Raw genomic sequence first — 16,350 nt, forward strand, 5'->3', positions numbered from 1 at the left:
TCTGTGTTTATGCTGTTCAGACAGGCTTGCCGTTCAGTTTCTTAAATCGCTGCCTTTTTCTCGTGTACTTTGAACTGTTTAGACGCAGGAATCTATATCCTATTTGCTTAGACTGTGCTGTAATGTGAAATGTGTGCTGGGAACTGAAGCACAGGGGGTTAATCTTCCCCATATTGGTCACCGCTACACGCTCAGACAGCTGCAAGGGCACATCTGGCTCATATTATTTTGGGGAATGAACGTCTTGGAGGGGGGCTGTGAGCGCATGCATTAGGTGGGGGCTGGAGGGAGGGGGGGGGGTCCTTAATTATGATTCCCATGCAGTAAAATCCAGCTGCGCTCATAACTTTCTCTGTTTTCTTTAACCCTTTCTGACTGCGCTACCTTGTACAAACACATTGATGCTATTATCTCCACAGAGCTTGAGGTAAATGTGGAATAAGCCGCTAGAATCGCATCTGTAATGGATGTAAACTCTTCCTTCATTCCTCTACACGTCTTGCCTGTCCTCTTGGCTCGGAAAGTGTTACTGTGGTGTAAATCTCCACGGAAAATGGCTCCACTCAAACTTCTCTCGTGGTTTTCTAATTTAGTTTGGTTGAGGTTACAAAATGGCTGCCATTCTTCCCTCTTCTTTCCCAGTGGGGTAGATGGTTCTCATTTGTGCTCTGAAGAGACATTTTAGGATATAGAAGTTGTGCAAGGCCCAGCCTAGGGAGAATTGGATTTAAATGTTTTCACCATGCAGGTCAAAAAGCCAAATACTTGTGGCAGCTCTTTGTGTTATTGTTGAGGGTATATAAATGCTAAACATGTTTGAATCATCATAGTTTGCTCTTTTGTGTGTCTTGGGGAACGGGAATTTGTATCCTGAGGTTGCAAGGTTCAGATAGGTTGCATCGCTTTCTTAAAGGGCAACACCAGTGAAAAACGTAAGCAGTTAAAATCTGACAGAACCAACAGGTTTTGGACTAGTCCTATCTCCTCATGGGGGTTTCTTGGCAGTTGCTAAGTCTTCAGTAAGAAAATGAGTAGGGAGGCTGGCTGGTATCTTACTATTTTGGCACTTAACCTGCTTTTCAGGAAATGTGTTTGAAAACAAAGAAAACCCTGAGAATCTCCCATGAGATGTTAAGAAAAACAAAAGTTTGCTTTCCTAAGGGCTGGTTCAGACGGACGTTTGCAGAGCGTTTACTGCCAGCGTTCGGGGCTTGGCGTTAAACGCTCCCATTCAAGTGAATGGGAGCGTTTGTACCAAGCTTTTACGAGCGTTTGCACAAACGCGGCGTTCGGGTCCCGATTTTCACTGGCGTTCAAGGAGCCCCTGGAAGCTACATGTTGCTTCCAGGGGCGGTTAACCGCGACGGGTAATGTCCCTCTAGGGGAAGAAAAAACGCGACCGCATCCGAACGCAATGCGAACGCTGCTGAAAGCCTGAACGCATCACGAACGCAACGCCAACGAACGCGACGCCTCTAAACGTCCGTCTGAACCAGCCCTAAAACAGAATTTGCGATAATTCAGGTTGGAGTGAGCTTGAGATGTCTCCCAGTGCACCACTGCTGAATATATGCAAATTAACCATTGTACCCTTAGAAGCTAAACAATCTCCCATGAAGAGATGGACTAGTCCAAAGCATGTTGGTTCTGTCAGATTTTAACTGCTTACTTTTTTGCCAGAGTGGTCATTTTAAAGGGAACCTGAAGTGAGAGGGATATGGAGGATGCCAGTTGCCTGGCAGCCCTGTTGATCTGCCTCTAAGGGCTATGGCCCACTAGAGTGATCTCGGCAGCGAATTGGAATCGCCAGTGATCACAGAAATCTATATGCTAATGGAAGTGGGTGGTGGCGAGTCCACTGGAGCGATTTGTGATTGGACAAATTTTTGCGACTCAGTGTATAGGATTGCTGCAAAATTGCTATACAAAAGCAATCTTGTATTGGCTTTATTACCTGACAGAATTCCCTTACCCCATAACTCCTCCCACCCCATAACAAAAAAAAATTAACTCAGTAATCGCAGTCGCAAACACTATAAAATGACTACAAAAAAGTTGAGAAATGCTGCACAAAACACTTGAAGAATTGCTTAGTGATTTCTAGTGGGTTCCCACAGCCTAACACTTATAGCCATAGACCCTGCAGAAGCATGCAGATGAAGTGTTCTGACTGACTGACTAGCCGCATGCTTGTTTCAGGTTGGTGGTTCAGACACTACAGTTACATGAAAGATCAGCAGGACTGCCAGGCAACTGGTATTGTTTAAAAGGAAAAAAATATGGCAGCCTTCATATTACTCTTGCTTCAGGTTCCCTGTAAGCAAATAAAATTGGATTGTGTTGCTGTGCTTGGGATCTGTGGAGAGACTGGCACCTAAGCTGATCCTGAATTAAAGTGTAAGCTCTGTGGCTCAGCCCAGCTGTATAATTCACATGGTGGAAGGGAGCAGGCCTCCATATGGCATGCAGTTGGCCCAGGAAGTATGCCTGTGAGCCCTGTGTAATTTCACACCAGTCGGGTGGGAGGTGGTGCAGAGACTTCTGGGATAATTGACACCTCAGGGGCAGCTGTTAAACTGCTCTCCAGCCTTTGCACACTGCTTATACTTGTGCCCCACTCAGAACCCCATGGCAGAAAGGCCAGAGTTTATATGTGCAGGACCGCATCGCTCCGTCCTGAAGCCACGTAGTCCCCCCACCACCCCCTTTCTGAAAACTTACACCAGCTGCACTCAACATGGGGGTGACAGGGATCACTTTCTTGAAGAGGGAACACTTTCACTGATTTATTGAGTGACAAGAGGATGTGGCGCTCATTCCATGAGACCAGCAGAGGTGCCAAGTGACCAGAGCTATGTTTTGCAATGTTATTTTCTGTCCAGTTCAGAGTGGTGCATCTAAATATGGAAAGGGGTCTGACCTCTCAAAACGTGATGAAATGCGTTCTAGATGGCTAGGGCACTGGCTGCAGATGGGTAGTTCTCCAACTCCTCAACCTTCTTTTTTAAAATTGCTTTATTCGATCCACCTTCCCAGGAATGTATCAAGAAGAACTTCAGGGAAAAGGGAAAACCAATAAATGAATACATTGCAAGATCAAGAAATGATTGATATTTGCCATGTAATTTGTTCATATTGTTTGATCAACACTCAATCTGCACATCATCATCTTTACTACTAGCAGACAAAACGGACATCACCAACTGCCATCATTGATAACCGCACCCCCTAACAATGCAATAGGCTAAAAGTGGTTTTATTTTTTTATAGATAAACCTATGCACAGAGGGAGATTCCCGGTTACTTGGCAGCTGGAAATTTCCCACAATGCATCAAGGCTCCCACAGTGTGATGTCAGGACCTAGGTCCCAACATCACACTGTGGGAGGGGTTTCACCACAATATCAACCATACAGTCGTCCCCCCCCCCCCCCCCCCCCCCCCCCCCCGATGATCTGTTTGAGAAAAGGTAGAGATTTCTCATGGGAAAGAGGGTGTCGGCTTCTGATTGGAATGAAGCTCAATCCTTGGTTACAGTTCCTATTTAAATGTGATTATTCAGACCTAGAGATGTGAAGTTGGGACAAGGCAGTTTTCTCTTGCTCTGCAGTGAGAAATCACTTTGCACAGGACTGGTCTATTTCGGAAGGCTAATTGATACCTGTCACCTTGATTCACCAGATAACAGGTAATTAATCAGTTGTTTCCAAATCTGATAATCCCTTTGCAAAGCTCCTACTCTGCCCACAGGAATTCAACTTTAGGTGGAGCAAGAAATTCGCTGAAAGTTGAATCTTCAGCCCTTGAACGTTCAAAGGTCCACAAGTGACCTGAACTCAGAACGTCCTCTCTGCTCTAAAAGATAAGCAACATCATAATAACCTTTAAAGAAAAGCATTTCTTTCTTTACAGCTGATACATATCCTGCAATAAATCTGCAGTGTGTCTACTTCCTGCTTTCATTGAAGCAGACACGTTGTATTAACATGCTATGTTTACAAAAAAGCTAATCCCCCTCCTCCCCTCTGCCTCTGAAATCTCTGGCTAGTAATACCTTCCCCTCAGTGGCGTAGCTAAGGAGCTGTGGGCCCTGATGCAAGTTTCACAATGGGCTCCCCCAAGCACTCTATACATAACAATTGCCACTGCGCACCAAAACCTGCCAATGGCAACTACAGTGTCAGAGGTGCAAGAAGGGGAGGAGAAACAGTTTGTTAATGATTACCACTATTTAAAGTATCTATAGAAGTGATTATTATGAGCTCAGGACCAATAGAGAGATAATACTGAAGTTGAGGGAGGGCCCTTCAGGGCTCCTCTGGCCCAAGGGCCCCGATGCAGTCGCTACCTCTGCACCCCCTATTGCTACGCCCCTGCTTCCCCTCCTCCTGCCCAGACTGAGCTCCCATGAGCCCTTGCTACTGCAAAGGCTCTCTGAAAAATTGTGGGCGAGGCTTGTTTAGTTTATAGGTAATTAGAGTATTAAAACAAAAAAGTATTTGGCTTGAGGAATGCCCTATAAACAATAGGAAAGGAACACAATTATGCAATGTGTAAAAGTTCATCTCGGATCCACTTTAATGATGGCCACCCGGTTTGACCATCAGCTAAATCCCTCTCAGATCTAATCTGATAAGAGAAGGATCAAATTCTTTCACACACTAGGCATAGATGTTAATAGATTTTAGTGCGTTTGATGCAGAGCAATGCTATGGGCCGTCCATCTGCCAAAGCTCCCAATCCGCTACTGATAGATTTATATCTTCTGTGCCATGTAATTGACTGATTCGATTGATTTTGGCTGAATCTGCCCATCGGACTGGCAGTTTGGGGTATCGATTTCTAGCAGATTCCATCAGGGTAAATGAATCTACAAGGTATCAAGAGGAAAAAATCAGCAAGGCCCAGTTCACACTGCACGGAAGGAAACTGGCCCATGGAACAGGTACGTTTTTTAAAAAGACCTCAGTTTTTCATCCATGACCTTCTCTGTCCCGTTAGAGTGCGATCAATGCGATGTGACGTTGCTTTACATTTATTGCACCCTCCGCAAACTTGCGATCCTTTCTGCAGGACGTGCCAAACTGATCCATTCTAATGCTGGGCGTACACCGCTCAATTTTGCCACTTGATTCTCCCGCCCGATCGATATTCCGCAGCAGATTCTCTTATCTTCCGCTCGTTTTTCTTTTTTTCATCGTCTTCAATGCAGAATCGAGCGTGGAAACGATCAGGCGGGTTATCGGACATGTCGGAAATGATCTATGGAGCCATCTAAATGGCTCAGAATCGAGCTGTGTATTCCCAGCATAACAGAGCAATGTGAACGAATCATATTGATTAACCTTGGATCAGTTTTATCTCCATTAGAATCCAATCCGTTTAGTTTTGCTAAAAGGACTGTGTTTAATGCTATTTTGAACCGGACATAAGTGAATGCCCACTGTAATAAGCAGCCAGTTGTTTTTATAAGCTCCTTGATTAGCTGGCCACTTCCTGCTTGACAGATGATCTGTAGCACAAGCTTCAGGCCGGTCTGTCTGAAAATAGTCTCTGGTCATGTGGGCAGAATTTGAGGACAGGATTTTTAGCAGTGGAAGCCTCATTACACACACAAGGATCACATGATAATTGACTTCCTGGCCGTTTGTTGGCATCATATTAGGTTGCTCTGCTGCTGGTATTAATCATGTTTGTATGACTCCATTCAGTAGGTTTGTACACACTGCTGTGACATTTGCTGAGGACACTGTCTCTATAGAGCCTTTCTGTGTTTGGAGTTGCAGATTTAATTACTGATGTTTAGGATTCAAAAATGTATAATTGTCCTCTGAAGGATGTCTAAACTTATTAAGAGGGAAAAAAAATCAGTGTCTTGGTGTACTTCTACTCTAGTGTAGTTAGTATAACGGTCTTACATTTTTGTTTGGAGCTAAAAGTTCAATTTTCAAGGAGAATGTTTTATTTTGGCTTTGAATATATTAGAAAAGGATGGCAAACTTTGCAGGGTTTTATTCACTCCAGCGCCCCCAATGGAGAGACTTTACCTCACTTCCTCTCCGTGGAGCCTTCATGAAGCTTTGTAGCATCATGAAGGTTTTGGAGCCAGAGTTTTCTGTCATGCTGCCCCTACCCTGTGGAATGCCTTGCCAAACTTAAGACAGCTCCAACCTTGGACACATTTAAATCAAAACTGAAAAGCCACCTGTTTAGCCTGGCATTTCTGATCACATAACTTTTCCCCCTGTACACATCACTGTGTACTGTTCTTACAAGCTCATGTTCTTAGGGGGTAAATGAAGATGGAAGGAAAGCTGGCACTGGTGCAAAAGTTCAGTTTATTGCTTCAGGTTTCAATAAAAGTGCAAAAAGTACAACAACGATAAAACCTGCAATTGATGGTGCACATACCTAGTGAGATGCATCCTGTGCCCTGCACCCACCAACGCCTCTGCTCACTTGGTATGTGCACCATCAATTCCAGCTTTTATCATTGTTGTACTTTTTGCACTTTTATTGAAACCTGAAGCAATAAATTGAACATTTGCAGCAGTGCCAGCTTTCCTTCCATCTTCATTTACCCTCATCTATATTCTACAGCACGCTGAAGAGGTTCTTGGGAAGGGGTGTGCTTGAAATTCATCTCTAACCACTGCATGTTCTATATATGCTATGCCGCTGTAGTGCCAACCTCCAGCTCTTCTCCTACTTGGTTGATCCTGTTCTTTGGGTCCTATGTGAGAAAAGCACTTTACAAATGTTTCGTTGTTGTAGCTTTACTATAAAAACTGGTTTCGGAGGCAAGAAATCTGAGTCTATGAAAGAAAACTAGTCACTGATTCTAAATCGTTCCCACCCTAATTTTTGCTTGCCTGTCTCTGAGGGGGGATTTGGCAACTTCCTGTTTGCACAGGAAGTTATTCATTTTTTTTTATTTATTTATTTTTACAGATTAGTTTTGATAAGGTGATAAGTGGAAATGGTCAATGGGATGCAGATATTTCCAGCTTAAATGCAAGTGTATGCAGCTGTAAAATGAGCCCATTAGAAACATTCGGAAGGTCCATTTCCAAGCGGCATACAATTAGCTTTCAATTGAGAATGGTGAACATGTCATTGCCCATCTGTAGTGGTAATGGGTTAGAACCCCCAACCAGCACTTTTAGATTCTTTTACACTACAAATCGCAATTCTGATTTGCGATTCAGATTTCTGTTTTTTTTTTTTTGTTTTTTTTGTTTTTTTCACTGAATGCTAGCAACACATGAAGAAAATCACAGCATACAGGACCTTTTTTTTTTTTTTTTTTTTTTTTTTTTTTTTTTTTTAAATCTCATCAAAATCTGAATCACATGTAGTGTAAAAGGGCCCTGACAATGTGTTTTCTTTGCAGTTTTGCAATTTGTTTAAAATCACAAACGTGTTGCATGCAGCTATTGAGTGAAGAATCGCATCTTAAAATCGCAATCGTATTTTGCAGTGTGAACTAGCCCAAACAGGACTTAAAGTGGACCCGAACTCTTGCACAGGACAGAAGGAAAGCATAGAGAAATGCACCTTGTACGTATTTAGAGAGTTTAGCCTGTCTAATACCCCCTCATTTATGTCTAATCGCAAGTTGTAATTTGATCCCTCAGCTGACTTCCACGGCAGAGAGGCAATTTGAAATCACAGAATGTTAATGTCTGCTTCCATGAAAGCAGGGTAGATACAGTGCATATGTATTGCAGGATTTGTAACAAATGTTTTTTTTCTTTAAAGGTTATGCAGTTGCATGTTTTAGCATAGAGAGGAATTTCTGAGTTCAGGTCTGCTCTAATCCCCACAGGAGTTCACTACTGACTATCTCCCGGCACTACCACAAGGGGTGGCCATGGTTGTACCCCTGAAGACTCCTGCTTTAAAGAAACCAAAACAAAACTTTAATTGCTTGTGACAGTATCCAACCCAGGATTATTAATTTCATTTGCAGATAATCTGAGACCTATTCTCACCAGGATTAATTTGAAGGAATTTAATACAAGGTAATAATGAACATTGTGTATTCCCTAGAAGTTCAGTAGGTACAGGAGCAGCCTGACGCGAGAGGTGATTGCAAGCTATGCGTGCTGAATGGATTATAGAGGAAAATGACTTGTCTCTATTTGCAGGGGACAGACAGAGAACAGTGCTGGGCATTAGGCTGGTGGTGGGTTAGTAGGGAGAGAGTGGGCTTCTGTTACACAATTGCCTCGGTGTTCAGAGGCTGCTGCGGGTTGATGGAGTGCACTGGGCCAGAGAGCAGACTTGTCCAGATGGAGGAGTTGGACAAGGGTGAGAGCAGGAAGTGGGATATTGGAGGGAAGCGTTAAATGGCGTGAACAGCTATGGGGCATTTCTGTATGACTGGGTTCAGATTTCAGCACGCAGGGAACACAGAGCGGATGTGCCCCTCACCCCTCCCCCTGAATAGACCTTACTAATAACATCGAGGAGTCCCATTCATTGTGGAAACCATTAACCCATACAGGGCTGGGGTTAAGGGGTTAATTTTCACAAGCCGAATAGTTTGTGTACGCCATTCACTGGCTATAATGAAGGGCTTGTCTCCCCACTGGAAATATGTATCTGGAGACTGATGATCGTGTCTACTTGGCTTGTGATAAACTAGACCATTATTAGCCTGTCTGTCTATGTTGTATTAACACCAGGCCCATGTCAGGACTCATCAACGGTGCCCGCTAATCCATTTAGGATACTTTTTTTTTTTTTTTTTTTTTTTTTTTTTTTGCAGAATTAGTTCTGCATGGACTAGGTAGAAAAAACCGTTTCAAAAATAGGCGTTATTGTTGAAATGTTAGGCTTGCTTAGCTTCAGAACTCTTATTTACCTCGTATGCAAAAGTGCAAAAGTAACGCTGTATGCAAAAGGTTTAAAAAAAAGTAATAATCCAGATACACTTTTTTTTGGGGGGGGGGGGGGGAGGATCCGATATAAACTTTTACTCATTGCATAATTGTGTTTCTTTCATATAGATTATAGGGCATTCCTCAAGCAAAATACCTGTTTTGTTTTAATACTCTAATTCCCTATATACTAAACAAGCCTCGCCCACAGCTTTTCAGTGTCTTGGCACTGTAGCAAGGGCTTATGGGAGCTCAGTCTGGGCAGGAGGAGGAGGTTACTAGCCATTGATTTCAGAGGCAGAGGAGAGGAGGGGACTGCATTTACACACAGGCAAGCTGATAGCATCTCCGGCCCTCAGCCTGTGACAATGTGACAAACAGGACATGGCTGCCATCATAAAATTTTGAAGCTGTATGCAGCCACATTTGCTGTGTAAACTATCTAAACTTTAGATAAGGTTATATAGACAAGCACTGCCATGGTTAAGTTCGCATACATCGTCATCCATGCGAATTCGCATGAAAATTCGCATACAAAGTCGCATAGACCCGCATGCGAAATCCGCATGCGAATTTTTGCCGCGGCGATTCGCACCGCACAAGTGGAAACGTGCCCTCAATCCGATGAGCATTTCAGTGCATGCTTTTCACCCTTCTCTTTTCAGAACTAGGGTTATACAGGTGGCAGCCATTAGCAATTCCTCCTATTCTGGACACCATCTACTCCACCAGTTTGTCGGATTCTGTCCCGGCAATATGAAAGGAAGGGATGGGTTCCTCCAATAAATGTAAAATATTTTATATTTGTCATCATGCAGCTGAAAAAAGGCTATTTATTATTATAATTTAGAAAATAGATTTTATTTCTGAAATCTTATATTTTTAATTTGGGTCCACTTTAAAGGACAACTGACGTGAGCAGGATATGGAGGTTGCCATCATTATTTCTTTTTAAGCAATAACAGTTGACTGGCTGTACTGTTGATCCTCTGCCTCTAATACATTTAGCCACCGCCCCTGAACAAGCATGCAGCAGGTCGGGTGTTTCTGACATTCTTGTACAATCTGACAAGATTGGCTGCATGCTTCTTGTGTAATTCAGGCACTACTGCAGCCAAATAGATCAGCAGGGTTACCTTGCAACTGGTATTGTCTAACAGGAAATAAATATGGCAGGCTCTATATTCTGCTCACTTCAGTTGTCCTTTAAGACCTCTGACTGCCTGTTATTTCCTGTTAGAACAGCTGACGTCATGTTGCTGCTTCCATCTACTTCCTGTGACAAACCGAAGTTCAAACAGTAAAGCGCCCTCTACTGTTTGAACTTCAGCTTGCCACAGGACGGGACCGGAAGTGAAGAGGAGGCTAAAAGAAGTGACAGCATTGGCCCCTGGGGACCCACACCGGCGGACAGGTGAGAGTAATGCTGCTGGCTGGAGGCAGTTGGTGGTAGCGGGCGCTCCACAGGTTTTGAATAGATTTCATGCTGAAATGGATTCAAAATCTGTGTGCAGCCAATAGATTACTCTCATATCAGATTCGATCCGAGAGGGATATATCTGTTGATCGATCTGGTGGCTATCGACCAGTGTATGGCTACCTTAAATCACACACCTGAAACAAGCATGCAGCTTATCTTGTCAGATTCGTCTTAACCTTACTCTGCATGCTTGTTCAGGGTCTATGGCTTTAACTATTAGAGGCAGATGATCGTCAAGACAGCCAGGCAATGTGCATTATTTAAAAGGAAATAAACATGTTAGCCTCTCCTCGGGTTCCCTTTTAAACCATGTCTCAGTAAAATGGAATAAAACCTTATGTTGTGATTTTTATTTTTTTTATGTTGTTTTCCCTTATTGTACCCCATTATTTAATAACCACTTTTTAATTTTGCAGTAAAAAGTGAATGCCTCCCTCAGGCAGAGCTTTCTCGCCCTCCCTTCTCTCTCACTCTCTCTCTTTTTTTACTAATAGTCGCTATTGTGTTGCCCTGAAGAAGAGTCTGCTTCTCTTGTGAATAGGCCCGGTTTCCATGGAAACTCAAGCCAAAGGCCTGGCTGACCTCTGACCCCTTGATTGCAATAAACCCCCTCCCTCTTCTGATTGGGTCGGGAATAGTGCATATCATTTAACACTAAGAATGCCTTACAATGGTAGACCTTTTCTTTTCTCTGCTTTGGCGTGGCTTCTGTGCGGTGCACAACTCGCTCCTGTGTGTTCCACAAGAAGAACGAATAGCCAAGTTTGCCAGTGGCCTTGTAACACTTGAAGTAAAGGTGTGTTTGTCCAGCTGTATAAAGTCACATCTGAAGGAAATGGCTTGTAGAGTACACGTCTAACAGAACATAACTTCTGAACATTTGTGTATGTAAATTTCTATTCTCAGACTCTTCCAAGCTGTGTTGCCCTGTTGCCCCCTCCCCAAGCTTGGGCCCCCATGAGCTCAGCCTGTACATTCCTCCCTGTAACTGGATTTGCAGCTGTTTAGGAGGGGGAAAAAAATGTCTGCTAAAAAAAATTGCCTGAGAAATCCTAAACAGCTTGTCCTGCTGTCAAGAGAAAAGGGGGGGGGGGGGGGGGGGGAGACATGGAGAGGGGGGGGGGGGGGGGGGGAAGGTGGATGTGACATGGGCTGGAGTGGAGAAATTACAGTGCAGCGATCTGTGGAGACTACATGGCCTGCCAGAAAAAAAGAGCAGACAAATGTAGAGTGTAGCGATTTTCATTGGTGTAGCACAGGTGTCCCCAAACTTTTTCGGACATGGGCCGGGTCAACATACTTCAGACTGCAGGGGGCCGGAACATAGATTCAATGTCATCATTTTATGTAAGTATTGATTCCCTCAATCATGCCCAGAGGAGAACTCCCAGCAGCAGCCATTCAGTCATGCAACATTCTTGTGCACCAGACAGTGAAGCATACCCAGGTGACAAACTGCCATCCAATTGGACAGCAGTGTCACCTGATGCAGAATTGGATTGGAAAACAGCAAATGACTGCTCACTGACTTCTACAGTATGTAGATGGGAGGTGCCAGCACTGCTATGCAGGCCACTGATATTTAAAGATGCAGTGGGCCACATCTATAAGTTATACATTTTGTGTTTGGGGACCAGTGAAAAAGCCTTGGGGGGGAGGGGGCAGTCGGCCCGCGGACCGTAGTTTGAGGACCACTGGCCTACCATGTTACCACCACAAGTTGCTTGGATGGCTCTGGTCCCTGATTTGAGCAGCATTAATGGAGTATAGGAGTATACTGTCAATGGCCTACATCTGCAATAAAGCTTACCTTACACACAGCACATACCTTTTTAGACCTGAATTTTTATGTAAGCGTGAGGTTTCCCATCTCAGAAAATGAACGATTGTTATGTTCAGTGGACTTGTACACAAGGTAGATGGTTCTCAGTCAGGCAGGCACTGTCGAGAATCTAACATGTGTACAGCGGCCCCAATCCCCCTTGATGTGTCGGCAGGTGATCAGCCAGGCAGCTGGCATTGTTTAAAAGGAAATAAATGTGAAAATCTACATATCCCTCTCACTGCAGAGTTGCTTTAACTGACAATCAGAAATGGGCAAAACTGACCTGCAGGACCATTCTACATAATATAGACCAGTATGCTAAGGCCTGTTCACATGTCTGTTGATGATGACCGCATGTGCCAATAGGCGTGTACAGCGGCCGTCCCCAACTTGTGAGTGATGCATCTGGTGGATCAACTCACCCCCGCGACGGACAATCACATTGTCTGCGCCGTTCACCCGGTGATGTCATACACTCTAGCAAAGAAAGGGTATGGGGAGGACTGGTGGGTTTTTCCATATTAGGCTCATGGCCAGGGCCTTTTGCTTGTTTTTAAAGAAAACCTGAACTGAAAATAAGTCAAAATAAGCATACACAAGTAAGACTTGCCTTCCATGTAGTCTACTCCTCAGTGTCTTTATCTTGTCCCGCGTCCTGTTTGTTCACTGTGATCAAGGGAATTTTCCGTCCTCCATTTTGAAAATGGCCATTACCCCATAACCGCTTTCTGCTCAGCACACAGTTAAACTGTAACCTCACCCACTTGAGCCATAGGGTAACATGGACATTACCTTGTACATCAGTTTTCCTCTCAGCTATAACTGACAGCAACTGATATTTTACTGACAGCAACTGATATATTTCAGATCTGACAAAATATTGTCAGAACTGGAAGAGATTATTGTCAGAAGAAAATGGTGAGCTTCTGAGAGGAACTGATGGCAAGGTAACTATGAAATGTTCATTTGAAGTTACCTCATGTGTTTTTATTTTAAATATATTTACTCAGTACAGGTTCTCTTTAAAGGGGGTTTGAATGTGTTACTGTATGAAGCTTTTTTTAATTTGTACCAATTTTGTAACCAGCCTAGTGCTCCCCGTACCCTTTCTTTGCTACAGTAATATTTCTCATGGGTGAGACAGGCTATAGGAAAGGTTTATGATATCCCGTACCCTTTTTTTCTTTATTCAATGTCATTTACTCACAGCTCCATTGTTCCTCCTCCACCACGCATAAATCAAGGTGTGTGTGTGTGTGTGTGTGTGTGTGTGTGTGTGTGTGTGTGTGTGTGTGTGTGTGTGTGTGTGTGTGTGTGTGTGTGTGTGTGTGTGTGTGTGTGTGTGTGTGTGTGTGTGTGTGTGTGTGTGTGTGTGTGTGTGTGTACACACCTTTAGGATAAATCACCATCTTTCCCTGAAACAACTGTAAAGCCATATATACACTCTAGACGGAACTGCCGAGGCGGCTATTTGGAGATGAGAATCTAGCACGTGTCCATGAACAATCTTTAGCTTTCCTCAAATAGATCATCAGGGGGGTCTGTATTGCTGATATTGTTGTAAAACCCAGGGCTGTGGAGTCGGAGCCGGGGCAATTTTGGTCACTTGGAGTCGGAGTCGTTGATTTCATAAACTGAGGAGTCTGAGTCGGATGATTTTTGTACAAAATCCACAGCCCTGTTAAGTATTATGTTAAGGAGTAGAGTCGAAGTCGGAGCCATTTTGGGTACCCGGAGTCATGGTTTCATAAACTGAGGAGTCGGAGTTGGAGTCGGAAGATTTTTGTCCCGATTCCACAGCCCTGGTAAAACCCCTACCACAGTGTGATGTCAGGACCTAGGCGAGCCTTGTTGCATTGTGGGAAATAATGGCTGTTTCCTGCTGCCAAGCAACCAGTACCTCCCTCTGTGCATATGTACATGTGTATAAAAAAAAAAATTCATTGTTAGGGGGTGTGGGTATAGATAATGGCAGTGGGTGCCGTCTGTGTGCCGTCTGTGTTTTGTTTTGTTTTTTTCATGTTTGCCAGTAGTAAAGATGATGATGTGCAGGCTGATTGTAGATCAAACATCAGAAAATTATATGGCGACTATCAATCATTTCTTGATCTCTCTCTTATTTTTGAACCTATTTCTTTGTAATGTATTGATTTACTTTTTCTCCCTTTCCCTAAAGTTCCTCTTTAAATTGACTTCTTTTATATGTTCCCAAAGTGAAAAGTCTTCCCCCCCCCCTTTGGCTAATGCTCTGTGTACAAAGCTGGCCATCCAAGTGCGAGGTAATGCTTGAGTCCTGGGACAGCTCTTTGTTGGAACAAGGATCTCTTCAGAAAAAAGTTTCAGAATGCAGGAAAAAAAAAGAATTGTCAGCATTTGTTTCCAATAGTGCTCAGATATGTTTGGCATGCTGGGGTATTTGTCATATTGGCTGACAAGTCCTCATGAAGGCCATAATTAGAGTGAAGTCAGCTCTGGTGAAGTGAATGCTCTTCTGAGTGGCCTGATAACAGATCCCTGGGTTAGTCACTCTTCTTTGTTGAATACGGTAACTCTCTTCCTCTTTTCTCCCTTTCTCTCCAGAACAGCATTCCTCTCCCTCCTCATCTCTCTGCAGCTGTGTTCTGTTCTTCTCCAAGTGTTGGAATGCTGCAGATATTTCATTTGTCAGACATGTTTTCTATCACTGAGCGCAGGAAGGAGGTTCCCTATAAAACATGCAGTTGCACAGAGATACCGTCTCTCTGTATATGCATAAATTACACTGTTAGACGCTTGCTGTAGCAGGCTGGCAGAAAAATGGCTTTAGCCAGGCAAGGTGTCTGCATACATGGGCATGAGGACCGCTTCAGTGCAGTGTTTGCTAAAAACATTTGTTCATGAAACTTTGGCCCGGCAGCCATATGAGTAAAGCCTGATTCTGGGAAGTTTCTTTTTTTTTTTTCCCAAGCCATGGCTAACTCTATGCAAAGCTTTATTAATCTTTATCACTTTAGCAATTTTTACACACTTTATCAATCTGAAATGGTCTTTAGAGATTGTTTGGGGCTTTAGTTTTGGAATGATTGCTGTACAGACAGACTGCTTGACTCCTGGCCTAGCAGCTTGTTCTGCTTTATGGATTAGCTTTCCTCTTGTGGGTTTCCTCTTGGTGTTTTTATTTTTTATTTTTTATTATTATTTTAAAGGCCCCTACAGAAAACCATTAGATGTCTGGGCACAATTACAGATGAACTCCAGTGAAAATAATGTAATAAAAAAAAATACAATAATTATGTATAAATGATTTAGTCAGTGATTGCCCATTGTAAAATCTTTCCTCTCCCTGATTTACAGTTTGACATTTATCACATGGTGACATTTTTACAGCTGGCAGGTGATGTCAGTGGAAGGAGAAGCTGCTTGCTTTTTTGGCAGTTGGAAACAGCTGTTATTTCTCACAATGCAACAAGGCTCCCACAGTGTGATGTCAGAACCATGGTCCTGACATCACACTGTGGGAGGGGTTTCACCACAATATCAGCCATAGAGTCCCTGATGATCCGGTTGAGAAAAGGAATAGATTTCTCATGGGAAAGTGGGTATCTGCTACTGTCTGGGATGAAGTTCCATTCTTGGTTACAGTTTCTCTTTAAGCCCTATACTCACTGTTGGATGGATCGAGTTAGTATGCCCCCCATATGTGTGTGTGTGAGTGACAAAAGGACGGTTTTGCAAACACTGTATAAATACTTTACCAGTGTTCTCCCCAGGCTCTTTTAGCTGGGCGCTCCACCCAGCTAGTTTTGTTGAGCACCCGGCTGTTATCAGCTCACCTACTTCTCTGCTGTAAGCAGATTTGTGCAGAGAAGCATCGGCCCTGCACTCTCTCATCTCGCCCCACCCAGCTACTTTTTCATGCCACCCGGCTGGAAAAAAATTCTGGGGAGAACACTGCCTTACGTGCTTTCCCATCACATTAGAAAATACCACATTTTAATAGACCGCATGGATATTCACAAGTATGCCAGCTGTCCAGATTTCCGGTGAACACACTGGCAGCATGCTAAAGCGCTTTTAGGCCACAGTCTGGCCACCACCAACCAGCCTGTGTAGGTGATTTGTCCCTCTGATTTATGGTCTGTTCCTTCATGCGATTAGAGTAATTTGTTTGACATTCATAT

The 16,350-nt window shown here is 43.6% G+C and overlaps 1 protein-coding gene across 7 annotated transcripts in view; it reads left to right on the forward strand.

The window, feature by feature from the left end:
• TCF7L1 (transcription factor 7 like 1) overlaps positions 1-16,350 on the forward strand; it is a 278,593-nt gene that overhangs the window by 229,131 nt on the left and 33,112 nt on the right. The window contains exon 1 of one of the 7 annotated variants that reach the window (XM_068274743.1): positions 4,163-4,945. The exons of the other annotated variants lie outside the window; for them this stretch is intronic. Coding sequence (XP_068130844.1) covers positions 4,865-4,945 — 81 coding nt within the window. The 5' untranslated portion in view covers positions 4,163-4,864. Of the gene's footprint in view, positions 1-4,162; positions 4,946-16,350 lie in introns of those variants that run through there. 7 annotated transcript variants of the gene reach the window in all.

The sequence above is a fragment of the Hyperolius riggenbachi genome, chromosome 3 (assembly GCF_040937935.1).
Source record: "Hyperolius riggenbachi isolate aHypRig1 chromosome 3, aHypRig1.pri, whole genome shotgun sequence".
NCBI lineage: Eukaryota > Metazoa > Chordata > Amphibia > Anura > Hyperoliidae > Hyperolius > Hyperolius riggenbachi.